The 14,344-nt window shown below is 29.8% G+C and overlaps 4 protein-coding genes across 4 annotated transcripts, besides 3 other annotated features; 1 reads left to right on the top strand and 3 right to left on the bottom strand.

Annotated features, from left to right (window-relative positions):
- Positions 1 to 4,230: part of a mobile genetic element that runs on past the window's edge.
- On the bottom strand, positions 3,153 to 3,473 carry TVAGG3_0904310 (uncharacterized protein; the record flags this gene model as incomplete). Its single annotated transcript, XM_051251465.1, has 1 exon — positions 3,153 to 3,473. The coding sequence occupies one exon, from the start codon at positions 3,471 to 3,473 to the stop codon at positions 3,153 to 3,155; it is 321 nt and encodes a 106-aa protein (XP_051077039.1).
- Positions 4,231 to 4,443: 213 nt separating the features above from the next.
- On the bottom strand, positions 4,444 to 5,049 carry TVAGG3_0904290 (uncharacterized protein; the record flags this gene model as incomplete). The annotated part of the gene is made up of 1 exon (XM_051251464.1): positions 4,444 to 5,049. A coding segment is annotated over one exon (606 nt), but the record flags the coding sequence as incomplete, so codon positions are not given.
- Positions 5,050 to 8,026: 2,977 nt separating this feature from the next.
- TVAGG3_0904280 (uncharacterized protein) lies at positions 8,027 to 8,661 on the bottom strand (the record flags this gene model as incomplete). Its single annotated transcript, XM_051251463.1, has 1 exon — positions 8,027 to 8,661. A coding segment is annotated over one exon (635 nt), but the record flags the coding sequence as incomplete, so codon positions are not given.
- Positions 8,662 to 9,576: 915 nt separating this feature from the next.
- Positions 9,577 to 10,100: a mobile genetic element.
- Positions 10,101 to 10,436: 336 nt separating this feature from the next.
- On the top strand, positions 10,437 to 11,329 carry TVAGG3_0904260 (positive regulation of TORC1 signaling; the record flags this gene model as incomplete). Its single annotated transcript, XM_001296680.2, has 1 exon — positions 10,482 to 11,312. The coding sequence occupies one exon, from the start codon at positions 10,482 to 10,484 to the stop codon at positions 11,310 to 11,312; it is 831 nt and encodes a 276-aa protein (XP_001296681.1).
- A 2,012-nt stretch (positions 11,330 to 13,341) lies between these two features.
- Positions 13,342 to 14,344: part of a mobile genetic element that runs on past the window's edge.

Raw genomic sequence — 14,344 nt, 5'->3', positions numbered from 1 at the left:
GGAAATCATGTCCATACTTTCACAACAAATCCAACAGGCTTGGGTAAAGATTACATGCCACCATTTGTGACTGTATTTGCATGGTACCGCGTTCAATAAACACACTTGAGCCTACTTTGCAGGCTTACCGAATGAACTAAATATATTTTATGTCTGTAATTAATTAGGTAATGAAGTAGCGGATGAACTGCAGAAATAGATTTTTTCGTAAATGTTTTCAGGTTATTCAATAATTAATTATTTTTGAAGAACTGAAGGTGTTACCATGTTACCATGTGCTACCAGGTTAATTAACTTCTCTGAAAAAATGAGACAACATGACATTTAGACAACAACACAGGAAATAAATGTTTACGTTAATGTTTACGTTAATGGTTTCAGGTTATTCAATAATTAATTATTTTTGAAGAACTGAAGGTGTTACCATGTTACCATGTGCTACCAGGTTAATTAACTTCTCTGAAAAAATGAGACAACATGACATTTAGACAACAACACAGGAAATTTGATGCAGTCCAAAAATAAAGTTAGTTTTAAAATTATTTTTATTTTTTATTCCTATATAAATGACAGCAACAAACAACAACAGCAACTATATCGTTTCTGATGAAAAAGTTATTGATTCATTAGCTGAGGAATTAGTTGTGGCAGAAACTAAAACCCTCAACGAAAGAATTGGTGAAAACAAGATTGATTTACATAACTACCTCAAACATGATGGAGGAAGAGGAAGGAAAACTGGTATGGCTTTATTAGTAAATAAAATTTCAAATTTAACGATTATAGATGTTGATATCAATAAATCATACAATGATGAACTTAAAGAAACAGTTAGAAAAGATATTTTATCAAAACTTTCGGATAAAGATGTTATCGTTAAAACCGCTTCAGGAGGTCTTCACATTTATTGCAACACTAATTTCTTCTATTCAGTTTCGAACAGAATGATTAAATGTTATTCCTGCAATGATTATGATATTGACATAATGACTTCAATGGATGAATCAAAGCGTTCTTTAGTAGTTATGGCTGATTCAAGAGTTCGCAAGAATGCAACAGAACCAATCAATACATACTCATTCATTCGTGGAAGTTATGACTCGACCATAACCAGAACAGTGAATGATATATTAAATGATTTGAATATTAAGGTAAGAGTTGAACAGAAGAACGAAGAAATAAAGACTATCATGAATGAAAACAAAGATGTAAACATTGACGATAAACTTGCCCAGAGCATAGTTGATGGCATCAGTGATTTTGAAGTACATAATGGCGGTGGAAACATGAATTTAGAAAAAGAAGTTACATTATTCACACTGTTTCAAGCAATTAATTCGTTACCTAATCATTTAATTAATGAAGCCTACGATAACGTTTATAACTTCTGCAATTTAACTGAAAATGCAAAAAGTAATTTTGAAAAAGCACGTAGTAGATATGCACATTTAATGACTTCTCCATTTGTTTTGGTGAAGATTCTAAAACTTTATCAAAAGGAATATTATGATGAATATGTTTTACCTTTATTACGTAAGCCAAAAATAACATTTGATATCAAACTTGATGACTCGTTTTTGATAACAGATATTAGACGCAAGGCTGAAAATCATCAGTATAAAAACAGTTCTGAAGTAATTGAGGATTTATCACGTGTAATCCGTTTTGTAGATTGTGGAAATAAATATTTCATTCAAAAGGACTATAATATCCACGACAAAATGAATCAAATATCATTCGTTCTTCAATCAAACATGAAAGAGTCACTTAAAATGATTAAATTATTTAAAGAAGAAGGTAAAACCATAACAGCATGGGATGTACTACTAAATCAATTATCCTCATTAACCGTTAAGGGTGTTTGCTTTAAATCTGATTCTCCAGATGTTTTCTCAACGTTTCAAGGTTATAAATACATCGTTCTCGAAAAGCCTGATTACCCAAAAATTGAGATGTTTATGGATTTCATTAAAGAAGCCATATGTGATAATAATGATGAAGTGTATAAATACCTTCTCGGCTGGATTGCATCAATGATTCAACATCCTGGAATCAAGAATGAAACAGCAATTATTTTGAAAGGACTTCAGGGAACAGGTAAAAACAGATTTACAGACATTATTTCTGAACTTCTCGCTGGTTATTCAATCAAAAACATTACTGAAATAAGTGAGCTAACGGGTAATTTCAATTCAGTAGTTGAGAATAAAATGTTTCTTGTACTTAATGAACTCAAGAATGTAGGTGAAGATAGACTCGCAAACTTCAACGCTTTGAAATCAATTATAACGGATAATGAGATTAGAATTAATGAAAAGAATCAACCCAGAAGAACTGCTCAGAACGTTGCAAATTTCATTTTGGTAACTAATAACGTTTACCCTGTCAAAATTGAAGTTGGAGACAGAAGATACGTAGTTTTAAGAGTTAATGGTAAATTCAAGGGTCAATTTGATTACTTCAAGAATTTAATGGATTCATGCACAAAGGAATTTTATGATAATTTACTAACATATTTTATGCAATATGACCTTTCATCATTTAATGTACGAATCATACCGATGACTGAAGCCAAACAAGATTTAATTGAATTATCAACAAATCCTTTAGATGTATGGATAAATACACATTATGATGAATTGTGTGCAGGTATGACGTGTAAAAATGCTCTATTCTGCAAACCATCAGACATGAAAGACAAGAATTTCCAAATGAGCATTAAGGATAAATGTGATAGGAAACATAGAAGAATAGACGATAAACAAACATGGTGTTATGTTTTGAAAGAAGAAATGAAAGGATTATATAAACAGGTTGAACCAAATGATAATGATGATTCATTTACTGACGATGGAATACCTGTAAATGATGCTTTATAAAGTATGATTTGAATTTATTTTTGCATTAATCCTGCTGTGTTGTCTAAATGTCATGTTGTCATCATTTTTAAAAGAAGTTAAATAACCTGGTAGCACATGGTAACATGGTAACACCATCAGTTATTCAAAAATAATTCATAAGTGCCTTCCTCCTGTTGTGTTGTCTAAATGTCATGTTGTCATCATTTTTAAAAGAAGTTAAATAACCTGGTAGCACATGGTAACATGGTAACACCATCAGTTATTCGAGACGTTGTCGAAGAGGAATAAAAATTAAATTTGGATTGAGTTTAAAAATTCATCTTTATTAAATTCATCTCTTCCAATCAATTTATTTATTCTATTAAATTCTTTTATTTTTGCTTCACCCAGTTTAAGGATTGAACGGTAAGTTTCTAACTTTTCAATTATTTCCTTCTTCTCTTTATCGTTTTCAATTACTTTAGTTTTATGGGCATCAACCCCACCGCATTGCGACTTCTTTTTGTAATAGCATATTTTTGATTTAATTCTGTCTAGTTTCTTTTTATATTCATCGTCTGGACTCTGAATCTTAATTGAATCAGGACTCTTGGCTGCTTTGTTGTCACTCATTTCTTACGAAATAAAAAAATTAAATATTATTTAAATATAATGGAGTAATAAAATAAATTGGAATTTCTATTAATTTATTGTCAACTTCAACTAATACATTACCGTTAATATATCTAACAAATTCAGCTATTGTGTCAAATCTTCGTCTTCTTTTTGTCATTGATTTATCAGTTTTTCCATAATCGAGATGAATCAAAACTTTATCCCCTTGTTTAAAATTCATGAGCCCCGAATTAATTTGTTCACGTTTAACATCATTCAACCTTTCCATTTGCTTTCTAATATATTCCCATTCTTTTGAAATATCATTTTTCATTTCCACTGGTTTCATGTTTATTGTTCTATGCCATGTATTATTGTAATAATATACTAACTGTTGTATGATGGAGTCATGATTTCCATCCCAGTATATCTGACCGTTAACCCCTAACGCATCTCTAAGAGTTCTCATTACCGCATCAACTATTTTATTATGAAACGTATATGGAGAGGATGAAAAGAAAAAATTAATTTGTGGGAAATAATGAGCCATAGCTGCCTGAAATCCTTTATCACCATCACCCCTGATATTATCTACTCTTTCATGATCTAGTAAGTATTGTATAGCTCTTCTTGTTTCCTGTTCTGTTTTCCCTTTCACTGGAATGCAATATAAATATCTAGTGTTAATGTTAATGGCAAATAAATAAGTAACGTTTCCTTTTGAATATTCCAGATGATCGATTTCGTATGAATATGGATATGGTGCAAATGAAGGGCGACTAAATTTTTCCTTTAACGGTTGAATTTTCGGGTCAATTGGTTTATTTAATATCTTGAAATCCTTTTTAAAATCTTTTTGCTTCTTTAATGTTTGAAATGGATATAATAAAGTGAATGATGAAGGATTAACTGAAGGAAGAGGCGGTACTGTCGTTGGAGGTTTTGGTGTTGCAAGTGGTTTAATTTTATCTGCTTTGATTTTGGATGATGAAGTTTTGGAATTCATTCCCCCCTTCATTAATTCTGGATGTATTCTATTCATTTGTTTTAAATATGCTGTATATAAAGGTTTGATATACTTTCCCGCTTCGAGTTTATGTTGAAGGATGAATTCCAAAAGTTGATCATCATTTAAAAGTCGGGCTGAATATGGTTTAACTAATGAATCATAAATTAAAGCTTGTGCATCATTTATGGTCTGAAGAACCTGGGCGTTTTGTTCCTTTAGCTGTTGAACATTTGCTACTTTAGACCTCGGCTTTGGCTTTTGCGGCTCAGGATTATATAATTTATATAATTCATCAATATCTTCTTCTGTTAATACTTTATTTTTGAAATCTTTCAACTGTTTAAGTTGTGATTTAGTTTTTCCCTTTGTATATTCATTATTTTTAATTTTGTCTTTAATTTCAGAAATTATTTTATTATGATATTTCAAAATTTCATTTTTATAATATGGATAATAATATTCCATATCATCACCCGTTATATTGTTATTATGTTTTTGGAGATATGATTTTAAATCGTAATAATCAAGAAAATTTTGATTAAATACTAAATCATCAATTAAAATTTCTAAATCTACATTATCCATTTATATAAAAATAAAATCAATGTTTTAAGGGTGCCCACCTCTTTGAATTATAGTATCAAAACCATTATTTACATATTGAATCGCATCATTAACGGTTCCTTTTGTCTCTTCTGTGGCATTTTATTAAAAATAAAATTTTAAATTCATGACTCAACCCCTACGTTTTTAAATTGTATTAAATAAATGGCATACAACATCCATTTTCACAACATACAGCCCTAGTGTGTGCTCCTGTTAATGCAGTCTTACCGATTGTTAAGCGAGTCATTGACCCGTTTTTAAGTTGTAAATTAATATTCTGACCATCAAATATCACTTTATTATTTATTATATCCAAATATTTTTTAGGTGTTAATTGCTTATTTTGTCTTAAACTAACACCCTTCATTTTTTGTGCAATCTTTTTAAAATCACTCCCATCAATTGAACCGTTGAATGATGTATAACATTTAGGACATAACGCCACCATGTTATCACCTTGTTTCTCAATTGCTAAACCCAATAATTTTTTCTCATGTGCTTTTTCTTCGGCTTTATTCTTTAATTTAGGTTTAAATTTCTCATCAAAACAGAAGAAATCAAATGGTGCGAATTTGAAAATGTTTTATCATAAAATTGTTTATCGGTAACAATTGCTTGAAATGCTTGAGTGTTAGGAAGATTTGGGTCGCCAGCGATTGCCCAATAAGATGAATCAGTATCACCTTCAATGAAATGAAAACGATTAACATTCATGCATTTATACATAAAATCATAAATGAAAACCAAATACCAGTATTTAGCATTATCTAAAGTGAAGAATGCCTCTTGTAAACATGTATCACATCTATAAAATCTATCTTTAAGCATCACTTGATATGTATCCTCACCTATTTCTCTTATGTTTTTAAACTTATTTGACATACATGCAACGCGTGCCTTCTGTGCATTCATTATTTTAGTCTTTGCATAATTTTGTGTATTCATTGCATCGTAACCATATGATCCATTAAGTGAAATCTTACAAAATAAACTTTTTCCTTTATTTCCTTCTAATTCAGCCTTTTGTCTTTCGTTCATAAATTCGTTCGCAAATTCATTAAAACAAGTGTTTTTCGTAAATGTTAAAATTGATTGAATATCATCGATGATAAAATTAAACCTGTCTATTAGATACCAAAGATAATAAGAAGAAAATGGTTGATATTGGTTGTGTGTTGATGCTAACTGAGTTAATTTCCTCTGTTTCTGGTCAACTGGTAGATTGTTTGATTTCATGTAATTATACATAAAACTGCCAATTGTTTTTTCATCTGTGATAATATCTAAGTTTCTTATTATCGGTAAAAAGTTTATGTAATCATTAATGTATTTTTCATCAATGTGACCCTTTACTTCAGCCACGAATAAAGTATTTTTCTTCTTAATTATTCCCAATGCTTTTGCTTTCTTTGTTGCTGTATCACAAATGATAACACCATTCAATCTTCCCGGCATATACATTTTATGGTCAGTATATTGAATGAAATCATGAGGATTAGATGAAAATGATGAAGGATATAATGAATTAAAATCAACACCAACGAAATGAGTCATGATGTTGGTGGTGTCCTCATTTGATACAGTTTTAGTTTCTGGATTATATGAAAGTTTATTAATGTGCGTGATTCCTTTAAGATTTACTCTATGTTGAACATTTGATAAACCACCAGTAATTCCATTACGGAGAATGTGATAAGCTTCAACTGAATCTAAAGTCATTGGTAAATTATTTTTTAATGCGTAATTTCTTAAATTGATTCTTAAACGTTGAACATCTTCATCTTTATTTGATTTTACGACATTGCAATAACAACACATTAACTGACAATTTTCTTTAGTATGTGGTTTTTCATTATCGATTCTATCCAATGTTGGTTTATTTGCATATGTAAACGCTTTACCACACATTTTGCATTTAGATGAAAGGATTAAATCGTGATAGTATTGAAAATCATCCATTGAAACATTATTTTTAGTATCCCTTTCTGCTTTTTCATCTTGTTTCTTATATGATTCAATTTTATATTTCCAATACTTTTTCGTTAATTCAAAACTTGATTCTATCTCTTCCTCAGGATATTTTTCATTAGGATTAAAGTCTTTATATGCTAAAGCGTAACGAATCATTGAAGCATTCGATGATAAAGAAAGATTATGAAGCATATCAATTTTATAAACAAATGTTTCTTCAATAATTTTATCGATTGGGTCAATCATAATTTCAACATCTTTATTGCAATAATGAATAAAATATTCTAATCTATTCTTAAAATTTTAGCATCATTGAGATATATTTGATAATCACTATCTGATATAGTTTCTTGAGTTAATGCTGAATAAAATGAATCTTGAGTGAATGGTTCCACTTTATATAATTCTTCTTCGTAATTTTCCCACGTGATGAATTGATAAGGGAAAAAGGATTTAACACGTGATTTATTGTTTCCGAAATTTGAGTGAATCTAATGTCCCACCCGCTATATAATTTCTGATGTCAATAAATCTCAATTCATATGGAACGTTTGTTTTCTTTACAATGATTTGCTTAAATTGAGAAGATGAACCCAGCATTCATTTTATTTTCCATTTTGCAGTGTTTAAATCACGAAGAATTAAATTTAAATCAAACTTTCCCGAATTAAAACCTATGATATTCACTTTATTGAATTCCTCATCTAGAAGTTCTTTAAATGCTTCCTTCTGTTTTTCATTTAATGTATGAGACAAAGTCCCCGCCGTTTGCGACTTCAATAATTCATTGTATTGACTCATATTTGATTTAGCAACTAATGAACAGGTTGAAAATAAAAACTCAATCCAATCAGAAATAAAAGAATCACTCGAAGTTAAGCAAAAATTCCTCGTATATGTTTTATCGTTTAATTTAACCGTTGATGATACCATGAATGGTTTTAAGTAAGCGTTCAAAGTTGCACACTCAGAAAGTTGTAATTCTTCTTTAGTCTCTAATGTTTCGAAGTCAAAAGTAATATAATATCTTGTCGGTTGATAATATTCCTGCAAATTATGAGCTAATAACCACTGATATATCTTCTGTTTCGTAATATGTGGTGCATATGGTTGCTGTGTCTTTTGCAATTGAACGTCTTGAATTAATCTTCCATTATTTTCTTTACATTTCTCACAATGCTTTAAAAATCTTCTTTGGTTTTTCCTTTCTGGATCATCACGGATAGAATAAACTTCTTCTTTACAATATGGACAAACTCTATAGCCGGTGAGTGCTTCAACGTCTGTTATTCTGTCAGCGTGAAGTTTTCCACATGGACTCTGTGTTAATAAAATATTTACTGTTTCAAATTCTGGATCTATCATTATTGAATCCACTAATGGAAAGTCTACCTTATTTATGTCCACGTCTTCTGGTTGAGGGTCACAATAATAGAAATCAATATTAACATTTAACATTCTCGCTAATCTCTCACTTTCTGATGAAATGTCAAATCCTTCATATGAATCTATTGCTTCATTTAAATAACTTCTACGAGTTTTAGGATTAACACCATCAGGAATGTTATAGAAGCGTTTAAATAACCTTCTACCTTCTGCTCTAATTTGATTATCATTCATTTTAGCGGTTCCGTTTTTGTTCATTTATGTAAGAATAAAAAATTAAAAAATAAATAAAAATAAAGTTTATTTTTTGTTGAACATTTTCACTTTCATTTATTTCTTCCTCCTCTGTTTCATTTATTTTTTGTTGAACATTTTCACTTTCATTTATTTCTTCCTCCTCTGTTTCATTTATTTTTTGTTGAACATTTTCACTTTCATTTATTTCTTCCTCCTCTGTTTCATTTATTTTTTAAAGCCCATAAAATGAATTAAGAACACATAAATTTTTATCATCTGCGACGTGACGAATACATTTTAATTTACTCAAGAATGCGTACCCGGATACATTAAATCTAATTCCTGTCTTATTTAATTTCACAACTTTGAAAAGGAATGTATGAATAGCTATAAAATGATGAGAAGATGTTTTATGGGTTGCTTCCATTTTTTCTGAAATAAATGAATAAATATAATGTTTATAAGTTTTCATATCTTTTATATTCTTAATAACGAATGGAATAGATCTTTCCACTTCGTCTTCCTTCGGTGCTGTTCTTTCATATGAAACATTATTGGTATCTTCAATAATGAAACCACAATCACACAAAATTTTATATGTTCCAATGGTTTCTTTTGATATTTTATCTAATAAATCAAAAACTTTATCAACACCTGTGCATTTATTTAAATAATAATTTGTGTAAATATCATGATCTTCTTTCTTAATCGTATTAGTTGCATATGTCACGTTTTTAAGAGCTTTTTTGAATTTCTCAGAATCGAGAGGGGGTGAAAGTAAGATACAAGGGTATTTTTCATTATCAATAAATTGTAACTTATGTTTACGTATAAATTTAGTACCTTCTTCTGAAAGTGTTTCATCTATTTCGCCATCTAATAAATTTTGTGTTGATTCTGAGACATAATTTTTATATCTTTCTTCATGAGATTTCTGAACTGCTGATTCTGAAGCTGGGATATTCATTAAACCCTCTACTTCATTTTCATTATATTTTTCAACTTCTCTTAATTCCTTAATTTTTTCATCTATTTCATCTCTTATTTTTTCCAGTTTTTCAATTTCATTGTATTCATCATCATCTTTAATCCGTTCTTCATAATATTCAGGGAAAACATCAGGTTCTTTAGGTTTTTCTTCTTCAGATGTGGGATATAAGAAATTTATAACATCATCTTTATTCATTTTTCCATCATAATCTAAATCATTTAATAACTCGGCAAATTTTTGACAATTTCTTAAATAATATTTACTAACTTCATAACACATCTCATCTAATATATCCTTTATTTCCTCGTTTGTGAATCCTAATTTTTTAACGTTGTTAGTTTTGACGCTCATTTCATACGAATTAAAAATAAATTATTCAAAAATGTAAGACATAATTTTTAAAGTTTATTTTTTAAAATTTTTTTTTATTTTTTTATTTCATTATGTATGGGCTGAGTGTAAATGTCTTACAATTTTGAAAATTTTTTAAATCTTGATTTATTCAAAAACGTAAGAATAAAAACCGTAAGAATCATACATTTTTTACTTCATATGTTAAAAAAAATGATACAAAATCGCTCGATATTGCATGAATTCTTACGTTTACAAAAAAAGTCACACAACCCTTCAACATATACTACTTTTTTTTTAGAAATCACTCTTGCATAAAATATCCCTAATCAACAAATCCAACTGAATACAGCACGATTATGATAAAAACCGAATTTGACGCGAGCTGCCAAACCATTGAGAATAATTCATTGTCAAAAAAAGAAAAAGAAAAAAACAGTCAGTTTTATCGTAAAACGTGACATTATTTGGCCAAATGGAAGTCTCATTAACATCCCAGGCAACATCAATCGCGACAGACACCTATGGCCATCAAGTCGCTGTTTCTACGATTGATGGAAAAATCTCATTTTTTTCGGCGCAAAATCTTACTCTGAAATCCACAATTGAAATCAAAGAAGCGACGCCAAATTCTCTTTCATTCTCATCAAATCAATTCGGATCCCAGCTAGCTGTCGGTTTGTCAAACGGAAATCTACTTGTTTATGCGAACAAAGGACCAAATTACCAATTAAACTATACAATCCAAGCACACAGAGCATCAATCACATCAGTCGCCTTCCATCCCACACAGAACATTATTGCTACTTCCTCACTTGATGGAACATTTGCTATTCATTCATTTAAAGAAAATAAATGGGTTTCAGTTACAACAGAAGCCTCAAAGATGGGCTTAACATGTTTGTGCTGGGGCTCAGATAGCGCTAACCCTAATGCCATCCAAACTGTCTTCGTTGGTGGCGTAGATGGAACAGTTGCAGTATATCTTAACTCAACAGTGTCAGATTCTTGGGATCTCGGATCTATTGCCCAGGTTCATAACGGTTGGGTTAGAAGTATTGCGGCACCAACATCTGTTAGTGGTGGCGCTCAAAAAGTTGCTACAATCGGTGATGATAATATCGCTGCTGTTATTAGATTTACTTCGAACCAATTAACTGTCAATTATACAGGCCAACTCCCAGCGCAATCTTCTGGAGTTTCGTGGGCTATGGTCGATAAAACTCTTGTTGTTAGTCAAATTGATGGAAAAACTACAATGTGGAAAGAGGACCAGAACGGAAATCTCGTTTTGATCCAGGAATAAATTACTTAACCTTTGCTTATTATATTATTTATAATCTTTTTTTTTCCTAGTTGTTTATGATATCTCTCTTTATTTAAAAAATTGAAGTTAAGGTTTAAATCTGAATCTCTGTTTTCAATTTTAATATTATGGAATATTATGTCTGAACTTTTGAAATTCTTGCGACCAACTTCACCTATAATGCTTATATATACTAATTGTGTATCAATTATGAACATGTGTAACCATGATGTTGATAAATGCTCATAACAATCTGTTTACACTTCCGAAATGAGATCGATCTTATATGATTGATAGTCCTCTAATGAAAGACATGCATTTCTTTAATTTTTTTTATTTTCAATGTTTGAAATTATCGAAATCATTATTAGAATAAAGCCAATCAATATTCTTGATGTTATGCTTTTAAACATGTTGTGGTACATCACTAAATGTCCCAATGAGATATTTTATATCAAAAATTTTTTTTTGGGTACGAAATTTCAATTAAAAAATTTATAAAATTTAATTTTCTAATTTTGATTAAAAATTTGGCTAAGAAACGAAAAAAGAAAATACACAAATCATTCGTTAATTTATCAAGTACTCTCTTGATCATACTTGCGGGGTAGAATCAAAGATATTTCAAGATATCCTTTCATCTACATGCCACACAGGCATTTAATTTGTGCAGATATTGAGTTATTTCACTTTTTGGGTGCTGTTGACAGTAATTGCCGATTAACTGATATTGGGCGCTTGATCTCACAATTCTCATTGGAACTAAGTCAAATTAGTTCGAATGCAACAAAGAAGTCATAGCATTAATTTCTTTGCTTTCTGAACAAAGACAAGTGTTTTTGAGGTCAAAGAAGGATCTTTTGAATCTTACTTCTTGGCTCAAAGTATTCTTCACTTGATTGAACAATTCAACTTTCATCAATTTCGGAGACAGATCATATGTATCCTTTATCAGTAAACACATATTCTGAGAACAGCACCAATTTTAGAGTCTTTCCCCTTAAGCAGGATGCTTTGTGTAAAGGTATTACCTCTAAAACTCAGAAAACAAATTTCCAGACTTATTTACAAATCCAGTCAAAAGTGACTGAAAAATTAGTTTGTTTTTATTTGGATTAATCCATAATGCGGACACAACAGGGATATTCATTTTCTACATCATCTTTGTTAGCTGTCATTGAGATTTCAATGCACTTTCCAATGTCTGAAAATTCAGATAATTTTCATTACAAAATTGACCACTTTTGTACATTGTAAAAGCTTCAATAGCAATTAACAATGTTATGCTGACATTTGTTTGGTTCTTGAACTGCCTCTGCATTTGCTACAATCTGTTTTATAATATATCTTAGCGAATTTTTTTTATTTATAGATAAGTTTTATTATAATTTCACTTTAAATTGGTATGGTATATAATTAATATTTTCCACAAATTTATATATATTTTAAAAATGATTATTTCAAAATGAAGAAATATTTTAAAAAGTCAAATTATGATTTATGACTTATTTCGCAAACTCTCTTACTTTTTTCCATCAATATTTGCGCCATGTGAAATAAAAAGGTTGGCTATTTCTTTACCTTTTTGCCATCTTGTAAAATCAAGAGCTGTTTGACCATGAGCATTTTTTTCATTGACATCTGCACCATGTGAAAGAAGAACTTCAACTGTTTCTCGATTTTTATACCATACTGCTACATGAAGAGCGGTTGCTTCATTTTCATCTTTTTCATTGACATTTGCACCATGGGAAATAAGAAGTTCGGCTGTTTCTTTTCTATTTTTTTCTGCTGCGTAATGAAGAGCGGTTTTTCCATTATTATCTTTTACATTGACATTTGCACCATGTGAAATAAGGAGTTTGGCTGCTTCTTCTTTACTATTATCTTTTACTGCAATATGGAGAGCGGTTCTCCCATCCCTATCTTTTTCGTTAATATTTGCACCATGTGAAAGAAGAAATTCAATCATTTCTGTTTTATATCTTGCTGCAACATGGAGAGCAGTTTCTCCATCATCACTTTTTACGAGAAAAAAACATAGCACACATTTGCACACATTTTGACACTTTTTCTGACAAGCATCATTCAAATTTGAAGAAAAACCTCTAAATTTCATTCAAATTTCTGTCAAAATGTGTGCAAAATTGAAATAGGCACACATTTTGACATACGATTATTTATATACGTTATTTTAATGGTTTCAGAGAAATCTTCGTTACACATTATTGAAGATTACTCAATATTTAAGTGAATGACTCACTACCACCTGTTTAGAAAAATGGTAGCATAAAATCCAAATGTCACATATATTATTTCTTATTTCATACAAATAAACTTACAATTATAACCTCAACTTGTTTGCAAAGCAGAAACTCAATATAAGCAATCGATCAGTAGTGTATTTAAAAGTCGAATTTAAATTTAAAAATTTATAATCTTATTTCGGAACCAAATAGTATAAATTTAGGACAAAAAGCTACGTGGTGTTGATAACAACTATTAAAATTCAAATATTACTACCATGAACAATACAATGGCTCATATTGATAATTGATAAACGTGCATATAAATTGCATATATCATCAATGTCATTAAGTAAAATACATGTATATAAATAGATTAGAAATATTTTTCGGTTAGAATTAAAATCTATGTAATAAAAAATAAGTTATAAAAATAAATACCGAATTTTTATTTGTAATATAAACTGCTACAATATGCTAGTGTATACAAATGTATTTGTCGTATTGATTTGAAAGATCTTCAACATGGTTCAGATCTAAATTTGAAACTCGTAAAATAAAGCGAATCTTTATTTGTAATATAAACTGCTACAATATGCTAGTGTATACAAATGTATTTGTCGTATTGATTTGAAAGATCTTCAACATGGTTCAGATCTAAATTTGAAACTCGTAAAATAAAGCGAATCTTTATTTGTAATATAAACTGCTACAATATGCTAGTGTGTACAAATGTGTTTGTACAAATGTATAACTCTTTGTCAATTGTTATGGCACCTTATAACT

This window comes from Trichomonas vaginalis, chromosome I (genome assembly GCF_026262505.1).
Source record: "Trichomonas vaginalis G3 chromosome I, whole genome shotgun sequence".
Taxonomy (NCBI): Eukaryota; Parabasalia; order Trichomonadida; family Trichomonadidae; genus Trichomonas; species Trichomonas vaginalis.
This window is presented reverse-complemented; position numbering and strand designations above follow the sequence as displayed.